This window comes from Asterias rubens, chromosome 1, assembly GCF_902459465.1.
Source record: "Asterias rubens chromosome 1, eAstRub1.3, whole genome shotgun sequence".
In the NCBI taxonomy this organism is placed as follows: domain Eukaryota; kingdom Metazoa; phylum Echinodermata; class Asteroidea; order Forcipulatida; family Asteriidae; genus Asterias; species Asterias rubens.
In genome coordinates this window covers 31,992,449-32,018,334 of record NC_047062.1, presented here as the reverse complement: position 1 = coordinate 32,018,334, position 25,886 = coordinate 31,992,449, and the positions used below count along the sequence as shown (strand labels likewise).

The 25,886-nt window shown below is 37.7% G+C and overlaps 1 protein-coding gene and 1 long non-coding RNA gene across 4 annotated transcripts; one reads left to right on the top strand and one right to left on the bottom strand.

Annotated features, from left to right (window-relative positions):
* Window positions 1-3,139: 3,139 nt before the first annotated feature.
* On the bottom strand, window positions 3,140-14,514 carry LOC117299267 (dynein regulatory complex subunit 5-like). The gene is made up of 5 exons (XM_033782754.1): window positions 14,431-14,514; window positions 13,523-13,864; window positions 12,153-13,010; window positions 10,661-10,824; window positions 3,140-3,467 (listed from the first exon to the last, which is right to left on the bottom strand). Exons 2-5 carry the CDS (start codon window positions 13,785-13,787, stop codon window positions 3,285-3,287), a joined length of 1,470 nt encoding a protein of 489 aa, XP_033638645.1. The 5' UTR covers window positions 13,788-13,864; window positions 14,431-14,514; the 3' UTR covers window positions 3,140-3,284.
* On the top strand, window positions 3,388-25,151 carry LOC117299276. 3 transcript variants are annotated; one of them, XR_004520056.1, is made up of 9 exons: window positions 3,388-3,471; window positions 16,570-16,687; window positions 17,849-17,957; window positions 19,322-19,487; window positions 20,351-20,459; window positions 21,210-21,334; window positions 22,344-22,444; window positions 23,168-23,262; window positions 23,719-25,151. It is a non-coding gene; the product is annotated as an uncharacterized LOC117299276 (long non-coding RNA). The 3 variants fall into 3 exon arrangements; XR_004520057.1 differs by lacking the exon at window positions 3,388-3,471 and adding an exon at window positions 14,741-15,032; XR_004520055.1 differs by lacking the exon at window positions 3,388-3,471 and adding an exon at window positions 14,741-15,129.
* The last annotated feature ends 735 nt before the right edge of the window (window positions 25,152-25,886 follow it).

Below are 25,886 nucleotides of genomic sequence, written 5' to 3'. Positions count from 1 at the left end.
CTTCCTCGCTTCAAACACTGATTCTTGTAAGATTACTATCTTACCCTTCTCCTCATGCAGGGACACCCGTAGATTTATTCGGCAAATGCACCACCATCAACCCACACACGTACTTGCAAGATAATAATATGAAACCAGCTATCCTTCTTTTTCCACGAATGAATATTTATTTATATAACAAACACATGAGAAGCGACTAGAATGAATTACGTTTATTTATTGCATTTTGAGATAACATGTGCGATTCAATTTATAGGCCTATTCCCAGCAATGGTTTCCCGTAACCGACTAGCGATAATAAACCAATTTTCTTTTGGCGCGAAGTGTGTGTAAATCCCCTCACCATGTTAGTCACGCTGCTATACAAGGTTAAAACTATGATTAAAATGTCTGTCGACCAGAAGTCTTATAAGTTTTTGTCCTTTATTTCCTCCTACTTTGGTTGAGTTCCACTGATCAGATGAGCCTACTGTATCAGCTGTAATCTTGATGAGGTCGTCACTCTCTTAAGAAATTGTGGACAGCCATTTCCTTCCTTCATGAAGTTGTTTAATGAAACGAGATGTTATCTTTTTGTAGGTTGATTTAGAGATATTTATTGTAAAGTGTCACCAACGATACAATTCGACAGGTTTTTGTATATATTGAGTTCAAGGAGCTTCGTGGCCTAAAGATAAAACCACTATTTAGCACCCTGATTTGTGTGTTGTGGAAATGATCTTTCAAGACTTCCACATCATTATCTAGACAACATTTTTTCGTGCGTTATGTCATAAGCCTACCAGTAGGGATCGCCACCCTTGCTCATTTTGGTTTTCTACATGTGGCATGGTGTACCCCCCCTCCTATTGTATCTTCATTGTTAAGGAGGAACCTCAGGAATTCTTTCGAGGAGCTTAGGGAGAACTCTCATACAAGAGGAAAAGAATGTGTTACAGTATATGAACACTGGGGGATACCTGCCCTATATCGGCATTGGTATATCAAACCAGCTCATCGTGTGCCATTTTTCGTACACTTGTGTGTAGCCTAGTATGGGATGCCCAGCCCCCGCCACAGCTGAACGCCAACAATTTTTCAAATCTGTCCATTTGATCACTGTGACCTACATTTAAATTCTAGACAAAGATTAAATAAACAGACGAGATGCAAGAGGCAAGCAATGTATTATCCGATTTATAAAGGTCATTTTCTTACAAGCGTCCAGATACAATCTGACACTGAACTTCAAATTGACTTCAAATGGTCCCTTCACCATGATCAAAATATATCTGTCAGATGAAGGTTTCTGGCTACCAAAGATACAATTCGTAACAGTTTTTGTTGAGCAATTATAGAGTATTTTTTACCGAGCTTTGTGTAAGCCTAAGGATAAAACCAGTCTGAAATTTCTGTTTTCCTTTTGATGTATTTTGAAGCAAACTTGAAACATCCCCTATTTTAGTCTCACAAAGTTTTATTGATTTAGTTGAAAAAGGTTTGGGCAAAGCTAAACAATAATCCACCACACAAGTACAAACATGAACACCAGAAGAAATGTTTTTTTTTCTCTCAACAGTTTATTGATGTAACACATAGGCCTAGTCAGTATTGGCACTCTGGTTGGTGAGTGCACAAAGAGAATGTACCCCGCACTAGCCTGGCATCATACTCTCATCTAGTCAAGCCAGTATAAGAGTGAACGTGGAGAGAATGTTTCTGCTACATTTGCTACAAGTGACTTCCCGCTAATGGCGATCCTAAACATGAAGCCATTATCTCCCACTTCAACATTGTACAATGTACCTCTGCAGTGATGGATAGGGCAGCCTCTCATCATGATTTGAAGGGCCTTGTCACATGAAGCAATTTTACAGACAACTTGGAGGCAACCAACTGCAGTTAAGCAAAAAAAAATTATGGTTTACAGATTAAGGTTGACCTTTAAAATACGGCAATGAAATTACTTCAAATAGTGCAGAGATCCACCCACCAAGCAAGCACCATGGACGGATTGTGATTTATATGTTTAATTTAGGAACAAAATGCAGTTTTAGGGCTGCCAAAAACCCATCTCCAATCATAAACACTGCAATTATTTCTCTGCTTTTCAGTGTCAAAGCCTTACACGAAAAATATCCAATAAGGCTGACAATGAATCATAAGGCACAGGTTTCTTACAAATAATTTTTTAATAATGTTTTACAAATAATTGTAACCGAATATACAAATCATTTGGAAATGCCTAATTCTTTGGCAGTTGAGTAAACATAATCATTGCATGACATCGCAATCGTGGAAGCATTTTATATACAAATTGGACGGATGTTAAGACTATGACACAAATGTATACACACAGAAAATGATGCCCATAATATATCAAAGAGAGATATCTAATCAACTTGTACTCGCAGGAAGCTTGATTGTCTGACTGTTCAACATCATCCACTGTGATTTGGTATGCCAGCCTGCACTGCAATGATATTGTGTGGTGAATTCATCAACACAGTACACAGTCAACCCTTCTACTGTTTGATCATTCAATATCATCTACTGGGGTTTTAAAATGCCAGCCTGCAATATGATATCATGTGGTGACTCCATCAACACAGTACACAGTCAACCCTCCTACTGTCTGACCATTCAATATCATCCACTGAGAATTTAAAATGCCAGCCTGTAGCATGATATCATGTGGTGACTCCATCAACACAGTACACAGTCAACCCTCCTACTGTTTGACCATTTAATATCCTGTGGTTTTGACTGATGGATTTACTATGCGAGCCTGCAATTTTATCATGTGGTGAAAGCATCTACACAGTACACAAAGTACTTCTGTGATTAGTTATGCCACCAGACACTGTACACAAACCATGCAGTTATATGGTTTCAAATGATTGGTCGTCTCGCTGGTTAATGGCACTAAGAGTAGGAACATTAATCAACCTTAATATGCACCCTCTTCAAGAAACTTCAATTGATACTTTAAATATTAATACAATGTGAATATGAGATATTATAGATAAACAGGCCTGGAATTACACGAAGGTCATGGGCCGAGATGCCCCTGGTCTTGGCCTTGGTGCCCCTTCAAAAGTTTCTCATAGACTTTAAGATTTCCCAATGGAAGTGCCCTTTGCAAAATGAAAATAGCCTTGCCCTCTCAAAGATGAAATTCCAGGCCTTGGTAAGTTTTCAAACTGCTACAAAAATTATTTACAAAATACTTGAATTTGGACGGTAAATATTATAAACTTGATAATAATGGAAAGTCTCCTATTAGCAGTCCTCTTTGATACAATTTATCTATCCAAGGAACTCTTCTCTTTCTCGATCAGCTTTAATTCCCGTTCTCTTTCTTGATTCTTCTTCAGGATCTGATTGATGCAGTACTCTGATTCTTGTCCGACCTCCGTCAGTCGTAGATCCAGCTCTAAGATGGTTTTATTCTCCTCCATGCCTTCTTGAAGCTGCTTGCCTCCATCCTGGGTAAGAGATTTAAGATTGTTATCAGTCGAGTATTACAAACAAATGGAATGCATGGACAATTTTGACTTTTTGAAAATGAGATGCGTTAGAGAAAACAATCACAAAGTGACAGTGCATTCAAATATTGCCAATTCTGTTATATGTATCAGAATATCTAATATATTAATAATAATAAAAATCAGTTGTTATTTAACACTTTATCTTTGGCTATTTCAAAGCAATTATTATGTTTTAAAGGCAAAGTATATGTTTGGTTTTTGGAATGGTTTGGTTGTTGTAAGCCATTTTAAATGTAGATGTATACAATAAAACTAACTCGTGATAATTTCATTTCAAAAGGTGGTCGCATTTTCGAGATATCGCCGAAAAATCCAGAGTGTATATGACCACACCGGAAGAATAATCCCAAATAGGAATACACAATATGAGAAAGGTCACTGACAGTAACGCTTCTCAGATTTACTTTTGGGCATAAAAAATTATATCTTTTTACATCCACTTTACTTTAAAAAATGAGATGTTTCTCAAAGTGCTTTATACTATCGAAAGCTGCTGTAGACTTCATACCAAAACATGTAATTTGTTTTACCAGTGTTACAGACAACTTTGCTTAGCTTTTGAATTATGAGACCCATTTGCATAGCATCTTTTAAGAATTAATACAATGTGCAATCTGCCTTCAAACATGCCAGAAACACCCATAGCAAACTTCTCTCTGAGTATAGGGTTATTTTGGCTTACTGGTATCCTTATTCTGCTAAGCATACTTTTGTTGTGCTTAGTTACTTTTGTGCTTCAGTAGTTCTATGCCATTGGGCCCTTGTGATAATTACCACGCACTCAACGACAGATGTCTCTGTGAAAGTTGATATTATAACAATTTATTCTTTATTTCCTGTGTCAATCAGAAAAGATCATGAATCATAAAAAAATCACGTGCTTTACCAATTTCTTTCTCTGTAATGTCCAAACAGTAAATCGAGAAGATTCAGTTCAGTTAAAACTCATATGTCCATGAAGAAAATGGAAATTGAGATGAAAAGAAAATTTAAGGAGATATGATAATTAATAACCGATCGCCAGGAAGCCAGATACTTTTAGGAAGAGGATTCCGAAATGACCCATGAATCTCCGTGATTGAACCAAGAACACATGACTAGGCAGCTTCAATAAAGCCAGTCATCGACACCAAGATGACGGAAATCACAATTAATTTGATAACCAAAAAACATCTGCTGCTAATTATCAGAGTATTGACTTTTTAAGACAGTGTGTTAAAGATGCTCTTTATGTCCGTTTTTAAAGCGACCTACGGAGTTAAACTCGATTACTTCATCAATGGTTCTAACAAATTGGTAATTGGTTTGCATCGATTCCTTGATCCCAATTAATATGAAAAATTGCATTAAAGAATAAATCGCAAAATAATGGCCGAGCCGTCTAGAGCAGGCCTGATACTTCACGGAGGCAACAAAGGCAATTTCCCCCCATGCCCCCGGGTCACTGCCTTGGTGTACTTGAAATGCTCCAGTAGAAATTTGTAATTTCCTCATAGGATGCCCTTTACCAAGGAGAAAATGCCTTTGTGCCCTTGCCCTTTTAAAAAACGAAGCATACAGGCCTGGTCTATACATAGTGCACAGGATTCAAGTTCTGATGGTCAGGCCTGGAGTTACACGCCATTGTTACCCTTGTCTTGACCTTGTTGCCCACACAGAAGTTTCCCGTAGATTTCCCAATGGAAGTGCCCTTTTCAAAAAGAAAACGGCCTTGCCCTTTCATGAAGATGAAATTCCACGCCTTAATGAAGTCATCAGGGTGTGGGAATGAAATCCCTGATGACACTTGTGTCCTTTACTATAATTGCTTCTCTTCACCTAAAAGTACAAAGGGGTACTTGCAAGGGTAGAGGTTGATGTTGTGTTTGAAAAAGCCTTCAGAGTTTCACTAGGCATCCTCAAGGCTGTATATTCCCCAGGGAGCTGAGAAAAATTATGGAAATGTTATTGGCCTAATGACCAGGGCACTACCGGTAATGAAAAGTGCATTGATACGCTATTGCAAAATGCGCTACAAACATACATTGTACTTCGCAACTAGTTATTGTTATAATTGTAATACCTCTCAATTTTTTTGGGAGGCACCAGGTGTAGACAGCACATCAGGGTAAAACCAAACTAGCATTTTTAATCCCAAATGCTATTAATAAAAGAATAGACTCCTGAATAAATTTGTTAGATTGCTAAGTGCTTGAACGATGTCCCACGACTTTCACTGACTATGCTTTCCACGATCATAAATCATAATCTGTAAGCACCAACCTACGATGGTTTTCATCTTTGAGATGTTTGATTGCAGTCTGAATTTAAGGAACTGATCCAATCAACCATATAATCACATTGTGTTGGGTTGAGCTGCGAGTTGTTCATAATTGCAGTCTGAATAAGGAACTGAACTGCTCCGTTCAACCATATAATCGCATACAATGTGTTGAGCTGGCTGCCGACTGCCCAATGCTATTTGAAGATGACATGACACTCGGGACACCATATGTGATAAATTGCATTTACACTGGATTAAATGTCGTACATATGTTGTCATGCAATCATGCAGTAAACCAATCATCACATCTAATGCACTTGAGATTTGAATGCTAGTATTACACGTGGAAGCACTCCGGTTTTATTACTCCTTGCTCTTCAAATAATCTCAAGATATCTCACACTGAGAGCTATTCTTAGATGACATTTGCAGTGTGTGTTATATGCATAATGAAGGAACTTATACAATATATTCCACTACAATGGATCAAGGAATATTTGAACAAAATATGTCACAGAGAATAGACAGTTCCATCTTGCCGAAAGCTATAAAGGTGTCTGGATATGTTTATGTCAATAGTAATACTGAGAGAGAATTCTGAGACTGCGCTGTTGGAACCTAGATTTATTTTTACTTTTTTAACCTTTGGGAGAGACTCTATCAGGCCATAACTATTTTTTTTGGGTCAATTTTGGAAGAGTTTTTATAACTTTTTTTTAAGCCTTTGAGAAAGACTCTGCTAGGGTCAAAACATCAGGCCTTTAACTATTTTTGGCCAATTCGAATGAAGACAGAAGATAACAGAAACTGTTGGCAATCATAGCAAGTCAGTGACATGCCCTACATACAATTTCTTTGAGTTAAAGTTTCTTTGACTCAAAGAAAGTAAGAGTCTTGTTGAGTGGAAACTGTTTGAACTTAGATTTATTTTATATATTTTTAGCCTTTGAGAAAGGGTCAAAACGTCAGGCCGTTAACTATTTTTTGCAACTTCAAATGAAGACAGAAGACAATTGAACCTATTTGTGATCGAAGCAATGCAGTCACACAGGCTCTACATACAACTTCTTTGAGTTAGAAGTGACTCAGGAGTAAGTAAGAGTCTTGTTGAGTGGAAACTGTTTGAACTTAGATTTATTTTATATGTTTTTAGCCTCTGAGAGAGACTCTGCTAGGGTCGAAACGTCAGGCCGTTAACTATTTTTTGCAACTTCAAATGATGACAGAAGACAATTGAAACTATTTGCAACTAAAGCAAGTCAGTGACACACGCCCTACATAAAATGTCTCTAAAGTAAGAAGTGATTCAGGAGAAAGGATGAAACATAAGGCCAGTAACTACTATTGGCAATCTCAAATGAAGACGGAAGGTAATTGAAATTATTTTCGATCAACAGCAAGTCAGTGACATAGGCTCGACTACATAACATTTCTCTGAGTTAGAAGTGACTCAGGAAAAAGTAAGAGTTTAATGTCTTGTGGAGTGGGAAGTTAGATTTACTTTTATTTTTTTTAGCCTTCCAGAAAGACTCTGCTAGGGTTGAAACGTTAGGCCATAACTATTTTTTGGCAACTTCAAATGAAGACAGAAGAAAGGTGAAATTATTTAAGATCAACAGCAAGTCAGTGACCTACAAAATGCACATGCGATTTCTCTGAGTCAAAAGTGACTCAGGAAAAAGTAAGACTGTAATGTCTTGTGAAGTGGAAACTGTTGGAACTTTTTTGTTAAGCCTTTGAGAAAGACTCTGTGTCAAAACATCAGGTTGTTACTTAATTTTGGCAACTTTTAAAATGAAAACAGAAGATAATTGCAGTTTTTTTAAGATCCACAACAAGTCAGTGACTCGGGTCCTAAATGAATTTTCTCTAAGTTACAAGTTAGCTTTTGAGAAAGATTTGGCTAGGGTCGAAACATCAGGCCTAAACTATTTTTTGCAACTTCAAATGAAGATCGAAGATAACTGAAACTCTTTACGATCAGCAACAAGTCAGTGACACAAGCCCTACATAAAAGATTTCTGAAGAATAGAAGCGACTCGGGAGAAAGTAAGAGTTTAATGTCTTGAATGGAGTGGAAACTTCCATGGACGTAGAAATAAACTGAAACCCTTATAGCGTTCACTCTGCAAAGAGTCTTTGAACCGTACTCGGCAGAGCATTTAGCAAGTACCTGCCAGGGGGGGGGGGGGTCATTCTCAAGAAGACATCCTCAGGCTAGAGGGGCTCAAGTAATACCTTCTGTATTACGATACCTCACAGCGTCACACACTCTTTCTTGACTACTAAATTGATAAATGATGTAGAAACGTTTCACTTCGCAACCACCTGATGTTGCCATTGCGAGATAAAAGTAGAAAAAAAAGAGAGGGCCTGTACTTTTACTCTGTTGATGATGACCTAGCGTTGCCTGTTGCAGGTGGTTTGGACTCGCAGCTACTTTGTGTGAAGTTAAGCGTGTGATTACGTTCCAATTAATCTAATGTGCTCCTCTAATGTAGCATGATACAAACAGGCCTGGTTTTTTTATTGGTAGTGACAGTTTTAATTTCATTTCGTCAACATCATTTTATAACGTCTAATTTGTTTGTGTAAGGAAGATAGATTTTTAATAGCATTTTTATACCCTAAACGGCACTTTGTCAAGCTGTCGTTTTTTGTCAACTTGTTTTTTTTTGCAAACATTTTACATAAAACAAACTTTAGCTACAATCCTTACGATCATACTATGTTATGATTGACATTAGCAGTTTCATTTTAAACCTTTTTAATAAACTGTGGTTTTTGTCTGCTTGTTTTTTTATGCAAATGTTTGACATTAAAAAACTGTAGCTTGAGAGTCCTTATGAGTCCTTGTGATGCCAGCAGTTTCATTTTAAAACTATTTAGGCTATAAGTAACACTTTGTGGAAACAGTGACTTGTTGTTTTTGTCGACTTGTTTTTTATGCAAATGTTTGACTTTAATACACTGTAGCTTAAGTATAAAATGTTATGACGCCAGTAGTTTTATTTTAAAACTCTGAAATGTCCAAAACATGTTATTCATCCATCATTTTAACTTATTGCTTTCTCATTTAATTAGTATGTTTTTTTATATCATTTTGTGAAATCCTTTGTGATTTTTCTGTGTTTTCTGCCTTTATGTCAACTCAATTAAAATGCTGATTTGGCATTTACTTCTGCTTGAGATGTTGTTGTTCCCTTTGCATTTGATTTTGAGAAAATTATAAGAAACTGAAGTACACATCATTTAAAATGGCCGCATGGTTCTGGAGATTCACAGTTAAATTTAACTTATATGTGTACACATACAAAGCCAACACCTAAGGGCAGGGGAACAGTCTTACTAAACCGAAGCTCTTCAGTTTCTTAACACAAGAGGGCGTAAAGCTCCTTTCACAGAGTTCTAAGATGGACTTTTGCATACAGCAGGCCTTGGTGCATTGTCAGTGAATTGTAGCAAATTTATTGACTGTTATTTTATCCAATCCGAATAGTACTGAAGATATCAATGCTGATAAATGTATATTTATTCACATGGAGTTTAATCAGGTGCCTTGAGTGATTGGAATTAGAGTTCAGTGACACAGAATTCCGAGAACAAATTGGCTTAAAAGAAAGTAATTTGTTACTTTTTGTAAACCATTATCCTTTCATTACATGTACGTTTGACTGTTAGTACATCACACTATTTGTATATGACGCAGCGTGATCATGTTTTTTGATAGACTCTACTTTGTTTGATAGCTGAGTTGGACTATGGACAAGAGTGTTTAAAGGAACATTACAGAATTGTTTTTTGCTAACAAAACAGTTGCTGGCAGTGTAAGCATTTTATGTATAAACCCATCATATACATGTATACATAAACTGACAAACCTGTAGAAGTTTGAGATCGATTGGCCATCTGGGTCACGAGAGAATATTGAAAAACCGAATGAAAATTACGTTGAGATCAATTTAAGAACCAACGTCGCGTTAGTACAGTTAATTACGATCCTATAAGCTATAGTAGTAGCCCCAGCCTATTTTCTACCTTCCGCTCAGGTAAAAGTTAATAAGCAGGACAGTTCTTTTCAGAACTGAGAAGTCTCCCAGACCCCTGAACATCTACTCCGCGGTAGTAGAATTAAGAAAGACAGTTTTCTAAGAAGAAACTCTACCTGGCAAGTAGATACACACATGGTGTTTCCGCAAACCAAATATATATTGATACCTCACCATGCAATGCCTCAAAAATGTGGAATTTGCACTGCACTTAGGAATTGATGAGCAACACATGAGATATAATATTAATCATTTGCAGAGTGTATGATAGTGTTTTTTCTTACAGTGTATGTTATGTTTTATCGGATGGTCGTCCTAGAGTGCTCATTATTTGTTGACAGGTACATGAACAAAGAGCTACACGCACTACGCATGTTTGAAGCACCTTGTGAGGATACAAGGCTTCAGGCCTAAAGTCTTTCTCAAAATCAAATATTTTATTGAGAAGTGACCTCTTTCTCAAAATCAAGCTACTTCAGAGGGAGTCGTTTCTCACAATGTTTCATACCAGCAACAGCACTCCATTGCTCATTACCAATTAAGTTTTTATGCTAATATTTTTAGTAATTGTCAAAGACTAGTTTTATAGGCCCGGTCACACTGGACGCTCTCGATTGGTTGAGTAAGCAGGCGCGTATTCGATGTGAAGCAATTCAACCAATAGAATGCGTCGTGATCATTTTCAATAATGCTGCAGTGTGACTGGCCCTTAAGACTAGTCTTATCTCAAGTTAGGATGAGTTACGTCCTACCTGAAGTTTTTAATATCTCCTAGGACTAGTCCTAACTCTTTTTGAACTATAAGTGTCTGTACTTACTGGTCCAAGTCTATTACAAGACAAGTTGACTCTCCTTAGTGTGATGTTAGAGATCACAACTTGAGCCATAATGGCAGCCGTTGGTTCAGTCAGCTCATTACTTCCGATATTCAGCTCCTCAAGGGTTGTGTTCTTGACCAGGGCTCGGCAAAGAGACTGCCCACCTAGATGAGATAATCAAAAACATATCATAGTGAAATACTCTGTACAGCTTTGAAGTCATAATCTAACAAACTGAGCTCAAGTGCATAGCTCTGTTTACCATAGGCAAAGAATCAGCACACCATAGGCAAAAAATCAGCCCCTACGGAAGCAGGGAATTCTGCGCTTACGTCAAGCGTTTTTCACTAGTAAGCAAGGAATTTTGTACTTGTGGGCTTAGCACTCCAATTGTTCATCATAACTGAAGTCTTTCTCGGATTCAAACACTTTTAGTGAGAAGTTTCTCTTTCTCAAAAACTTCATTACTTCAGAAGGAGTCGTACTCCACTTTACTAGGCATTTTTTTTACTTACACAGCTAGAGCAGAAATTTGGCGCTTGCACAGTAAGCAGAGAGGGTGATCATAAGCTCAGAATTCGGCGGTTAGCAGAGCCACGAAAGATGGGCCCTGCAGTATTTTGCAAGAGAAGGTTAATGTCCTTCTGGCAGGATTAACCCGTTTGCTTAAGGATTGAAAAACCTTAATCCTGTATCATACCATGCAGGATTATTTTCAGTCAAATAAAAACTTTTTTTAGCCTTTAATAACTTGTGTTTGGACACCCTTAAAATTAAAATGCTGTGAATGACTCTTGCAGAAGTAGCACAAATTTTGTTTCAGTCATGTCTCTGCAAAGTATTTTTAGACTGTTGGAAATCCATTGTGTACTGGGTGATCATTGCCTAGTCAAACAGACTAGCACCCCATAGAGAGATGAAAGGCCTCATGGCAAGGCAGTAGAATCCGTCTTTACAAAAATCTTGGCTGGTTTGTGAAAAGAAAAGTTCTTTGACAAAGGCTTTAGGCACAGATCAATCTGAAAAATTAATCCGCTTATTGTTAGTTGTGCATTTTCACTAGGGACTACAGGAACTCTGTGAATCAGTTGCACGCGCAACCCACCACAGTGCTTCATCACATGTGTTGACATGACAACGGCCAAACACGCACGTAAACTTGAAACCCAGAAAGATCACTGCGGCGTGTCACATAAGATTTCTGCTTATTATTGTGGCCTCCAAAACTCTTGCATATGTGAAAATTATAAGTTATGAGTGTAAGTTCTGAATTTTCGATCTTTCGATCTCAGGAAAGATCCTTGAAATATAAAAATACTTGGAAAGTTAGAAAATTTAGAGGCTGTTTTACAAATCTGTTCCATAGTTCTGATTTTTTGTATAGAATAATTTACGGATTAAGGTTTTAGATTTTAAACCGTCAGGATTAAGATAATAACAACCGTAGGGTTTAAGGTTATTATTATAAACCGTTACATATTTATATACCAACCTTCGTCCCCCAATCTGTTGAGTCTAATGTTAAGATGCTTCAATGTTGTATTCTTTGACAAGGCATGGCCGATGGCAGCAGCCCCGCTGGATCGGATCCGATTGTTACACAAATCAACTTTCTTGAGGATGCAATGCCCGTTCAGAAATTTGCCGACGGCTCGTGCCCCGCTGTCTCCAATCATGTTATGAGACAAGTCAAGCTCCTGTAGCGACGGGTGGTCCAGATTATGCGCGATGAAAACGCGGACTTTGTCGTCGTCTACTTTACTCCTATGGAGTTGAAAGATTTTCAGAGAGCGACAAGATTTGATGCATTTGGAGAGAAGGAGGCAGTCGCGGGACGTGAATTGAAACAAGTTCCACTCGAAGTTCATTCCGCAGTCTTGAACCCCGTACGTGATACGGAGCTCTTGAAGGTAAGGTAGCTTCTGAGTGACGAGACTGAATTCAAAATGATCCATGCTGGGTCCGTCTAGTCCAGCGTCACTCCCCGCGTCCGACACGTCCTCAACTTGCTTGGAGAGTTCTTCTTTAACCGGTGGCAATAACTGTTTGATATTTAACTGCTTGATGTAGGGACTTGCAAGTGGTAAGGTCTCACTCAACTGGGTTGGGTCAGTTGTCTCTGGTACGAAGTGCTCGATGATGTGCTCTAAGTGACGTTCAAAGAACATCCTCTTCCAGCTGCCGGCGTACTTCGAGACGTCACAAACTTGCCATCTTGATTTGCAGCATCTTTGCCAGTAGCCCTCGTCAGAGACAAGGTGAGCTATGACTTTCAGAGGAAGGTTGGTGGAGATCTTCTCCAAGACTTTAGATTTGTACTTGGGAAGAAGTTCATCTAGCTTAGGATGCTCTGGGGGATAAAAAAAGGAAAAAGAAAAATTTTTCATGAGCCTTGGAAAATTTGAAAGATGTATCACGTCACTTTCATAGTGTCCAATACCCACTTTTAGAAGCTGTAAAGTTCTGCTTTATTGATGTGGTTATATAATTAGAGTCGGATGAACATGTGATTAAACTGTTTTCAAACTTTTGGGCTTCCAGGGTCAAAATTAATTGCTTACATACTCATTTCTCATATATACCATTTTTAAAGTTTAGGTTTGAACAAGATTTGTTTTACTGGAACAACCAACCTTGGGAATAACGAACGAGCGCTCATGAACTGAGCTATCCAGCCTTATGTTGGGGGTCTCCCTATTAGTCAAAACTTTTGTTTGGGGGTGCCAGTCAGAGGCTATCTTATAACCGTTAGCTGCCTTTTAGCCAGGAATCACATCAAAGTTTTATCAAGTTCAATGCAAATCTGTCAAAAGTTATATGAAATTCAATCTCACAAATATTGTGCACACCCTTCAAATGTACCTGCAAAGTTATTGACAATGTGCGTGACACTCAGCTCCGTCAAGAGAGGAACGGTAGCCAATGACCATTCAGGATCCTCTGCGATAATCCGACGCATGTTACGATTATCTGCCGCTGCATTGCTCCTCGCACTGGTGAGGGGTGACGGCAAGGACTTACGCGCTCCACTGCGTATTCCTCCCGGTTTACTCGCATTGTTGTTGATGTTAACGTCTTCCTTACTATGGGTGCTACCCTGATCTGTGATTGGTGGCTCGGTTGTCATGGTTACTTCTTGTAGATGATGGTCGTGGGTATTTGGATTCAGCAGGATTGGATTAGATTTGATTGATAGCTCAAAACCTGTGCCAAAAGAAAAAGGAATTCTCAAATAAAATAAACAATTATTTTGTACCATTTAATAAGCATAAATCATGCTGTTTGAAATAAATTAGTCTGTTTGGAATTACTTTCTTATCAAGCTTACGTGCATTGACATTGATTGTGCATCTTGCTTAAAATAAACCTGTCCCTGTCACTCAGTAGTCAGTGTCACTGTCACTGGCGTCAGTCTCACCCCGCCCTCCCCCACACAGTCAGTGACCAGTGACAGTCCAAACCCTTTCATGAACCCTTCTCTCTGACCATGTCTGCCATGAGTGTCATTGTGACTCTGAATTGGATATTACAACAAGACTCAAGTAGGGCCTATGTCAACAATCGACAGGCAATATCTTTTTATCATGACTTCATTGACAAGTTTTTGTGCCGACTATTTATTTTGGTCATTACTCATTATTGTAATGTAACTTTCAATGGATTGTAAGCAATATCTTTGAACCAATAATGTTCATAAATACGAACAACACCTTTACATATCTATATTAAAACATCTTTATTTTCAAAATATGAGATTATGGGCTACATACCGTTCAAAACATTAAGGCGAATCAGCCAACTGCACACTCAATTTGCCAACTTGTTTTGGTTGCCTGACAACAAGAGTTACAGCGCCCTCTGTTGGTTGATTTTAGTAAGTAAAGGACGGGTATTAAATATAACTGTAAATCTTATACACTTGATACATAAATTCTTAGAGTAATTGTTGCTTTTTAAAATACTTAACTTAGTTAATGCATTTATTTTATTTTTTTTAAATCTAAGTTCATTTGATTTTGTTATTTTAATGTGTTTTAATTGTTACAACATTTTGAAAGAGGTTAAAGATGGCAGCCTCCTTGTCAACAAACTCAAAGTCGAGAAAACAAACCGAACTTTTATTTCGCATAAAGCAGAGAGTTTTTCATGCAGCAAATTTTGAATTATTGTATCATGTGGGTAAAGGTCAAGAGATTCACTTTGCACTGTTCCAGTTTAAATAGTGATATTAGATAACAAACAAAAGTGTTCATTTGCAATGGTTTGTCGAATGAAACGCCCATGTTTTGTTATGTTAATTTGTTTGTGAAACTGAAATCCGTCTCAAGAGAACACATGACCCAAGCAGCAGATTTCGCCGCCATTTTTAAAGGTAAACTGACTGTGTCAACACGTATGCTTTCGATATGCTACAACAAATTCAAGCATTTACCAAGTTTTAAGGACTCGACTTTCCAAAAACTGTGATGGTGAGTTGCTTATTTGAATGATCCTGATGATGATTTTGGTAAAAGATTTTCGCCACAGAGGAGAATGCATTTGATTGAGTTGAAAATTACATAACCTGATTACTGTACCTACCTCATCCGAGTCCATGTATTACCAAAGTGTGGCAGAGGTGGAAAATCCATTGTATAATTTTTAAAGCATGGCTCAAGTAATTGCCTTCACTGTTTTGTGTACATTTCCTCATTTTAAAGGTTTTTTAAAGTTTTTTTTTTAGAATAGCACCCCTGCCCTGTCAACTTGTGCTGTACCCCCCGTTAGTGAGTGTAGAATTGTTATTTTTAATTATGTTGCCACAATAATTTCTACATACATGGTTTTATCTGCATTATTTTATTTCTGCTATAAATATGGACTTGGTTCGCTACAGTCATTTTGATTTTAATTTGTTGCTTTTCTTTGGCACTGGGTTTTTCTGAGGTTTAGTTGTGTTTTAGTGTTAGTTTTTGAGACTTTTTAAAGTTATTTCTTGAGTAGATTTCATTTGGTTTCATGAAAGTTAAACTTCAGGTTTTTTTATCCATTTCATTTACTCAGTCTAAAGGTTTTAAAGACCTGCTTGAACGAAAATGTCAAGTCGTGAACTTTGCTGAATTCCACTTAAAATGTTTTCGATGAATAAGGAAAGCGATTCATATGATCATAAATAGGTTTCAATTGTGTAAAAAAACAATCATTTTGTATGCCCTTATCCAGAGCTTTTCTGCGAGATTTGCGAAAAGCCCCGTTACGTAATTACTTTCAAAACGTCATAAGTAGATAAAGCTGCTTTGTTGCAGCCTGGATGTATAACAAAGCAAACTCCCACAAATGACGTCAGCGGCATTGTCCTTTGACGCCCGCTCTCAACGGCAGAAGTGTTTTTAGTTTTTCAAAAATACCTTTAGGTAGGGGCCTGATTTTTTAATCGATAATTACGAAAAGTTCAGAAGTGTACACATATCAAAATTACATTAAAATGGTGAACAAGTGCATTATAAACAAGTAAAAATACCATTTCTGTTGAAAACATTCCGTTCAGGTAGCTGTTTAAATATTGTTTTATACTGCTTTTGGTGACTGATTAATAGAATATAATCAATAGTTTTTGTTTTTTTTATTTTTGAGAAACCTTCATTTTGAGTCATTGTTACTTATTTTTTGCATCTCCTCGCGTCATAGCCCTAAGTGATTTTGAAAAATCATCTGAATTAATGCATCCCTAGACCCTGAGCTAACACATACCTCTTAAAGAATTCTAATGTTTATTTCCCATGTTTCTGTTTCAATTAATCATCTTTCAATAGCCTATTTCTTTAAATTGGTATTATTGACAAACTGAAATTACAATTTTTTAAGTCACACTTAAAAGAAATAGTTGGCTGACTTATGTGAAATATGTTTCATTTGTTTGTACTTTGAAGGGGTGCCCTCTGCAGATGATGTCTCAAAGTAAATACCTGTGACCTACTATGTACAAGTGCTTGTCATCAGCCCGATTTCTACACATCATCAATTTAGATGTGTGAGGCTTCAACAGAGGTAAGTAAAAATCCCAGAGTGGGATACGTTACTTTTTTTTACAGAGGGTGTGTCAATTAGCTTCCCTGGGTCGACCCAGCGGTGCCGGGTCGACCCCGCGGTGCTCACTCGGGTGAGCCCCTGACAAGAGCTAATCGAACGATCACACTCGCCCTCTCGTGGTAACGTCATACACCTCGGGTCACCCCCAAGTGACCCACTCCACAAGCAGGGCACTGGGGGTTGACCCGGGTGAGCCCCTGGAATGATGTCAAAGCTATTTGAACGGGGTTGACCCAGCGAACCTAAACAAACGCACACACTAACATCAACAAGTGTTGTGGCCCAGGGTGGTTGCTTAGCCCCTTTCCATGTGCCAAATGTTGGACTCCAGCCACAGCTTCTTGACCCTATGGAAGCCCCCCTGTCATGCCTGTACCCACCATCAGGGACTGTGATGACCTGTCAATAAAAACTGAGAGCTCGCATTTTTTGCCTAAGTTTTTCACTCAATGTTAAACTTTAAGAGTACTGGCCAGTTAAGGACACTGACACACTTAAGGACACTGGAGTCCAGTATGGACATTATTGGTAATTGTCAAAGACCAGTTTTCTCACTTGGAGTATCTCAACATATGCATGAAATAACAAACCTGTGAAAATTTGAGCTAAATTTGTCTTCGAAGTTTCGAGATAATAATGAAAGAAAAAACACCCTTGTCACATGAAGTTTTGGCTTTTAGATGTTTAATTTTGAGACCTCAAAATCTAATTCTGAGGTCCCAAAATCAAATTTGTGGAAAATTACTTCTTTCTCGAAAACTACGTTACTTCAAAGGGAGCCGTTTCTCACATGTTTTATCCCATCAACAGCTCTCCATTGCTTCTTACCGAGTAATTTTTTATGCTAATAAATATTTTGAGTTATTACCAATAGTGTCCACTGCCTTTAAAGCATGTCAAAGAACCAGCAACATTCATCATGAAAGAGAATGGCTTGCCCCTGTGTTTCTGGTATGGTTTAGCAGCACATCACACTACTGCACTTCCTTACTGGGTGCTCACATAATAGTTCCTTTGTAGCAATTCCTTTGCTCACTTGTTTCTTCCTTTGCATTGAACACATTGTTGTAAGACACATCCTTTTTCACAGACTCTTGTTTATATTTTATTCCCATCTAGGTTAACTGCAGACACGCCATTGTCAGATAAAGTCTACCTCTCCAGAAGTAGATGCACGATGGGAGTACAGCCAAGCTTCAAGATTCAACGATGTCTTCTCCATCAACAGGTAAATTTATGAACAACCATTAATGAGAGAGTTTGAACAGCTTGATGATTCTAGGCTTTGTGAAAATATATATAAACATGTTTTGTACCTTTAAAGGCACTGGACACTATTGGTAATTACTCAAAATAATTATTAGCACAAAACCTTACTTGGGAACGAGTAATGGGGGAGAGGTTGGTAGTATAAACATTGTGAGAAACGGCTCCCTCTGAAGTGGAGTAGTTTTCGGGAAAGAAGTAATTTTCCACAAATTTTATTTCGAGACCTCAGATTTAGAATTTAGGGTCTCGAAATCAAGTATCTGAAAGAGCACAACTTCGTGTGACAAGGGTGATTTTTTCTTTCATTATTATCTCGCAACTTCGAACGACCGATTGAGCTCAAATGTTCACAAGTTTGTTATTTTCTGCATATATGTTGAGATACAGCAAGTGAGAAGACTGGCCACCACAATTACCAATAGTGTCCAGTGTCTTTAAACCGCTATACCACTGGGTTTAAATTCTGTACGTGGCACTCATGTTCTTGTGAGCAAGGCACTTTTGCTTTATCCCCTGGTATGATTGAATAGCTGTAGCCAGGATTGAAGCTAGACCAATTTTAATGGTGGGCTTATAGATCCAATGTTTTTGAAGTCCACCAGGGGCGAGCAAATAAACAAAAATATTCATGTTTAATTATGGGGCCATTATTGCTGAAGTGCAAGCTTCTGGCATGATGTCAGGGGTCGATTTCACAAAGAGTTAGGACTAGTCCTAACTTAGGACTAGTGTAGGAGATATTCAAACGTATGAGTTACTTGTCCTAAGTCAAGATAAGACTAGTCATAACTCTTTGTGAAATCCACCCCAGGTTTCCAAACTGTTCACGTTAGGTGGCCATGTAATGAAGTGAATGGCCTTTTGACTTTTGTTCTTTCCCTGTCACAATTGATACCCCTTATCATTAGCAGTGTCTCAGATCAATGCACAATGGACAATATTTTGACTTATTCTAGGGGAAATCTGTGCTGGGGTGAAAGGTGCATTTACATTTGGCTCAGAGTGCTGGGCAAACATTATGAGTCCTCTGCAGACCAGCCAGCACCGCCCACTGCTGTAGTTCCTGTTTGTTATATAAAGCATGTAAAAGAACCCAGAAAACTCAAAGTAAAAGAGAAGGGGCTCGCCCCTGTGTTGTTTTCTGGTATGGTTTGGCAGCAAGTTGCACCACTGCATTTCCCTAGTGGGTGCTATGATGATATAATAGTTCCTTCCTTGCAAATCCCTCGCCTGCTTGTTTCTTTTTGTTGCAGCTCCTTGAATACCTTATTGGTAGATAGTTCTTTTTTTACAGAATATTGTTTCTACTTTGTTCACATTTAGGCTAGCTGCAGATGCAACATTGTCAGATGGAGTCTGCCTCTCCAGAAGTAGATGCTTGATGGGATTATAACCCAGCTGCAAGATTCCAATGATGTCTTCTAGATGCATGATGTGACTGAGCCCAGCCTCAAGACTCAAGATTCAACGATGTCTTCTCCATCAACAGGTAAATTTATGAACAACCATTAATGAGAGAGTTTGGACAGTTTGATGATACTAGGCTTTGAGAATAATATGTAAACTTGTACTGTTACTTTCAAACCACTTAGGTCCTGTTTGTTATGTAAAGCATGTAAAAGAACCCAGAACACTCACCCTGAAAGAGAAGGGTCCATGAGTAACGGAATCAATGTGTGATGAAGAGGTTTTCAACTAGTGGTTTAAACCCAACGAGGCCTGGTTCTTGATAATTTTACCGAGATGAAGTCGAGGTAAATTATCAAGAACCACGCCTCGATGGGTTTACACCACTAGTTGACAACCGATTTAACACACTTTGATTCCCATTCAAAAATACTTTTTCGGTCAAAAAACATAAAAACTTTTTGGTCAAAAAGTAAAATAAATGCAAAAATTATAATTGTTCAATGATTTCTTTCAACACAACACCCCTCCAGCCCTCGGGTAAACAACTCCTTATAAGGGAAAGCTGTGCGCGTCGCGCGTATCGCGTGATGTGGCACAACTGTCCCGGCCGTTGCTCTCGGCCAATAGGAATGAAGAAACTTTCTTAATAAGCACTGGTGCAAGCTCGCATGTCACGCCCATGTTTCAACACTTTTTCCTAGTCATAAACAAAGGTTTATATACACCCATGTGACGCGCTCTCCACCAATAGGAATAGCGAAACTGTCGGAGGTATTTATAAATATGGTTTGGCAACACATTGCATGCTTTAATTGTTCACATAATAGTTCCTTCTAAGCAAATCCTTTACTGCTTGTTTCTCTTTCTTCCTGTACCTTAAATGTCTTATTAGTAGATACATCTCTTTGTACATAATATTGTTCATGTTTTATTCCCATCTAGGCTAGCTATAGACGCACCATTGTAAGATGAAGTCTACCTCTCCAGAAGTAGATGCATGATGGGAATATAGCCTAGCTTCAAGATTCAATGATGTCTTCTCCATCAACAGGTAAATAGCTGACCATTTTTTTTAACAGTCTTCAATATAATTTGAGATATATCAAGAGATTTGGGACAGTTTCATGATACTAGAAATATATGTATTTTTTATTTGAAACCTCAAGATTAAAATGTTTAGTTCAATGATGCACAGTTCCACATTTTGCAATTGCAATGCCTTGCAAAAGTATGATTATTTATCTTCATTTTGGAGTGTGAACAAAGAATTGACTAGAGTGGGGTTCGAACCAACGACCTCCGGATTAACGTGGCGGCGCTCTATCAACTGAGCTATCTAGCCCTATATTGTAGGTTTCCCTATTTTGTCAATATTTTTTTTCGGGGGTGCCAGTCTGAAGCCGTTCAACTTGTAACTGCTGAGTATTGCTTGGGATCATTCCCAACTTTATGATACAACCTAAGAGCGGCAGCTAGGGGATCACCTTAAGGGGATGCCACTTTTTACCCAGTCAATTTCCCTTGTGGTTTATATTGATTATTTATCTTATATCTTGTGTGAAAGACTTGGTAATGGTTTATTTATGAACATTTGGGTTTGCACCAATTTATGTGCTGTATGTTCATACTCACTTCTTCCCAACTCCTGTAAAGCCAAGTTAACAGAGCAAACTGAGTTGACTTATTACACATTGCTTATCACAAAAAGGGGGACCTATGAATGAGAGGGCAAATGTTAATCTAAAACTGACTGTTATGTTTCATTATCCATGAGACTGTTTTATTTGTTTGCATGATACAGCGAGGGTTGTCATCTCCACAGAGATCTACTCATCAACCAAGTAGATGTCTGAGACCTGCAGTTGATGAGCTTCATAACAATGCACAACGAGTTTGGAAAATGAACTGCTCTCTCCTTCTGAAAAGGTAAGGGAAACTCCTGAATATTAAACAGTTGTGATACAAGATGACAATGAATAGGGCGACCTAGTCGAAACGTTGAGACCAATTTAAGAACTGACTTCGCGGTAGTACAGTTAATTTCGATCCTATAAGCTAGAGTATAAGTCCTAGCCTATTTTATATACCATCCGCCCGGGTAATAGTTGAAAAGCAGGACAGTTCTTTTCGGAACTGAGAAGTCTCCCGAACACCCGAACAATCTACTCCGCATTAGTAGAATAAAGAAAGACAGTTCTCTAAGAACAAACTCTACCTGGCAAGTAGATACACACATGGTGTTACCGCAAAGCAAATATATATTGATACCTCACCATGCAATGCCTCAAATCCTATATTAAACAGTTGGTCATAAATCTGTTCTGGTTTCCTTCATTTAAATTAATCATGACTTTCCCTTATTGTCAGTTCCACCTAATGCCAGGGGCAGCACTGGACTCGTAACATTTGAGTTGGGTACAGCATATGAGGTGCGAATATTTAGGGAGGCATTTGAATATCTAAATACCACTGTAATGTAAAGTCGAAGTCGATCTGCCTGTAGGGGGCTCCAGCATAGCTCCGCTGTGGAGCTTTACGCCGCTGGCTGCTCCCTGTGGAGCAATTGGGTCTCCCAAGTCTACTTCAAATACATTTTCAAGAACGTTTTTAGGAAGATGTGAAATTGTAGTCCGAAGGAAGTTTTGTCCAGTAAGATTTGTTATAAAACAAAAGAAACCAACTTCCATATGTGCATGCAGGTTCTTGTTTGTATGGGAGGGGAAGTCCAGATTGTGATTGCCAAAATGCAAATCTTGCTGTATGTGACTAGCAAATCTTGCTGTCAGTGACATATACTCCCATACTCCCCCCCCCCCCAACAAACTCATTGAATTTGATTTGAATCAGCGACTCATTTTCAAAACAAAAAACAAATGAGGACTGGTTCAGATTTAATGCGACAGAATTAAATGATTTGTTCATTTTATTTTTACAGAGTTAGTACTGCTGATATAAGATCCACCAGTCGACAACGTGGATGTCTTCACTATACATGACAACCTTGAATGTTGAATGTTTCTTCTGGCAAAAGATGAGGTAAATTTATAAACGCGTACATCTCGGAAATGCCAAACATGAATAGTTTGGTTGGCATAGTGGCATCTTTCCTCACTTTCCATCTTTATGACCCCGGTTTAAATCATATGTGGGGTACTACGTGGATTGGGTTTTCAGTCCCTCCGAGACTTTGTGGGTTTTCCTGGAACAGTTTTCCTCCCACATCTAAAACTGAAACTTCTCCAGGTTCGTGGCTAGTTCAGTGATTAAGTTTGCTTTACTGAGAGTCCTGGGCATCACAACCAGAATAGATCAAAAGAAATGAAATAAAATGGTTGGGTGAAATTCTAGATAACTTTGTAATGCACAGATGCAAAATAACTTAGTTTGCATGTCATTCACTTGTTAATGCTTCGAGGAAAAGACCACGATCTTTTGTGAGTTTGATTGTCATTCCTTTGCTGGTTTAATCAGCATTCCGATCCACTATAAAACAATTTTGAATTTTGCTTATGGAAAGAACCCTTATGTTGCTGTACGATTTTGAAAAATTACCGATATTATAATGCATCTCTTTTAATGGTATTTCAGCACAAACCTCTTGATACTAAATTATAATATTCTTTGTTTGTATGATATAGCATGGTTTGTTAAATAAAATGGAAAAGGATAATCTCAAAATACCTTTAGTTGTATATTACTTGCTTGTTCATATTTGTAAAACCAACTAAAACATCATTTTGTTTTGTTTGCATGATCCAGCGAGGGTTGTCATCTCCGCAGAGATCGACACATCAACCAAGTAGACGTCTGAGACCTGCAGTCGATGAACTTCCCAATAATCTTCGATGAATCAGGTAAATGAACTGCTCTCTTCTTTAAGGCACTGGACACTGTTGGTAAATACTCAGAGTAATTGTTAGCATAAAGACTTACTTGGTAACAAGCAATGGAGAGCTGTTGATAGTATAAAACATTGTGAGAAACTGCTCACAATGTGAACAGGAACACTGGGGCGAACCCTTTCTTTTTGATAAATGCATAGGGTTCTTTTATGTGCATTACACAATACACGAGACCAAAGGCTTTACGTCCCATCTGAAGGATGAAGCAATGGTTTCAAAAGTGTCCTGCTTATGGACACAAGTGTCAAGACTTGGACTTAAACACACACTCTGCTGATCGGAACCACCGAAGTTTGAACTCGGTGCTTTTATTCTTTGATTTCTTAAAAAACTAAAGTTACTTTTTTGAACACACATTCTAACTTTACCTTTAAAATAAAAATTTGTTTGTTTTAATATTATCTGTAGATGGTGTCTACCTGTCACAGAGAAGATCCCCGAGACCTGCAACTGCGTATAGTCAGCCCACTGTCTACATATCACCTGTTAATATGTGTGAGGGTTACGCAAGAGGAAGGTAAAATCCCTGTGGTTGTTTTACACTAACGTCAAAGGGTGGTCTGTTTTTGCAGCACTCATACCAACAGAATATCTCGTCACATACCACAACATTTTTGGGGATGAAATGCTGGCACCAGCCTAACCCGAAATGAGAGGTCTGTCCCTACAGATTGATTACAGATTTAAAAGATAGGAAACATGTTTTTGATTAACAAAACCCCTTTAACTGTACAAAATTACAATTTTAAATAATTAAAAAGGTTTTTAGTACAATCCATTGATATTTCTTCTCAAGTTATACCATAAACTAGGAATGAAATAATGTTGCATCGTATGATGATAAGCAAAAGATCTGGAATGTGCTGAACACCATGCCTGACCTAAAACAAATTTACAAAATTTTGTTCAGGCAAATCAGATCCAATTTGTTTAAGGTACACTTTGGCAAAATTTATTTGAAAATTTAAATGATGTATAAATGGAGTCATCATTAATGGATCACCATATTTTGATGACAAGGGCAAATTAAACGCCCCTAGTTAGGGCTAGTTCATTTAATAATAATAAATAATAATAACAAATATAATAATAGTGGAAATTTATAATGTGCCATGTCTGTCTACAAGACACTCCTGGCGCAGGAGAGATGCAGAAGCAAAATAAGTTTTAGATTTCCTTTTTTGTGTTCTGTTACATCTAAGGACATCTCAATGTTTAAATTTCACAGCATGAAAAAGCGTGTATCCTACATTGTGTAGCAAATATCTTTCATTACAATCTTGAAAGCTTCAGATTTGAGAGAAAAACTAATAGTATTGAAACACCAAGGTATTCAAGTCATTCTATTAAATGAAGGAATGATAAATGAGAAACAGCTTGTTGATTTCATTTGTAAAATTGTAGACATGTTAATTAATGATGTCAGACATAGATGTAATCTAACATTCAAGTCAATATTCTTGTAAAAAGTAAGTGTACCATTTGCAAGCAAGCACACAATGTGTGTGTTTTGAACTCACAAAGTTGGAAGAAATGTACTGTTTCTTGGGGTGGAATACTTCTCGAGAGAGTGGCTTTAAGATTTCAGAAAGATAGTGGGTCTGGTATAGACTTTTGTTACCAGGAGTAAAAAACCTTATCTTAAAATTAGATTTCTTGCAAGGTACACTTATTTTACTCCACAAACTTAAAGCTTCACAAAACTTTAATGTAAATAAATAACTCAATAATTATAAGTAGCCATATTCTTTGCATTTAATGTTGTAGACTTAAAGGCACTGGAAATCTATGGTAATTACTCATTATAATTGTTAGCATAAAAACTTACTTGGTAACAAGCATGGGAGAGCTGTTGTTTTGAGCAACAGCTCCCTCTGAAGTAACATAGTTTTTGAGAAAGAGGTAATTTATCACTCAAATATTACACACAGTGTACAGTGCCTTTAAGAGGTATTGTTTGCATATTGGACAAAGATCTTAAAAGCAAATTATTATTTCATATTAATGAAAAGCTAGACATTAAAAAAAAATGTCCTTCACAAGTTTTGTCTTATTTGCGACTGGCTGACGAAACCCTAATCTCTGAGTCAATAAGTATTGTGATATTTTCTTGATAAGTGCAGATAAGTTTCAAGATGTGCTATTGGCAGATCTAATTTAAATTAACAAAGTAAAAAACATGAGTTAAACCCAAACCCAATACCAGACATTGTAGTTTCTTGACAGGAATACCTGATACGATGACAGAACTGTTGCACCATAATCAATTGGGCAAGAAAACATTCCTCATAGTAAAAAGTGTTACTAGCATACAATCTGTTGCAAACGATTTATCTATGATTTCTGGTATTTTAAAACATGCACAATTTCATAGAGGTGCTTAAAGCCCATAAAGTAGCTAAGCACAAACATAAATATGCTTACCAAAATATGGTTACCAGCCATGCTATGTGAACAACAGGTGACTAGTATGGTATCCTGCTCATTTATGCTGATCTGAAAACTGCTAAGCAATATGTTCAGCTAAAAGCAGCTCTATGAAATTAGGCCCAGGGTAGTAATTTGAAATATGTATT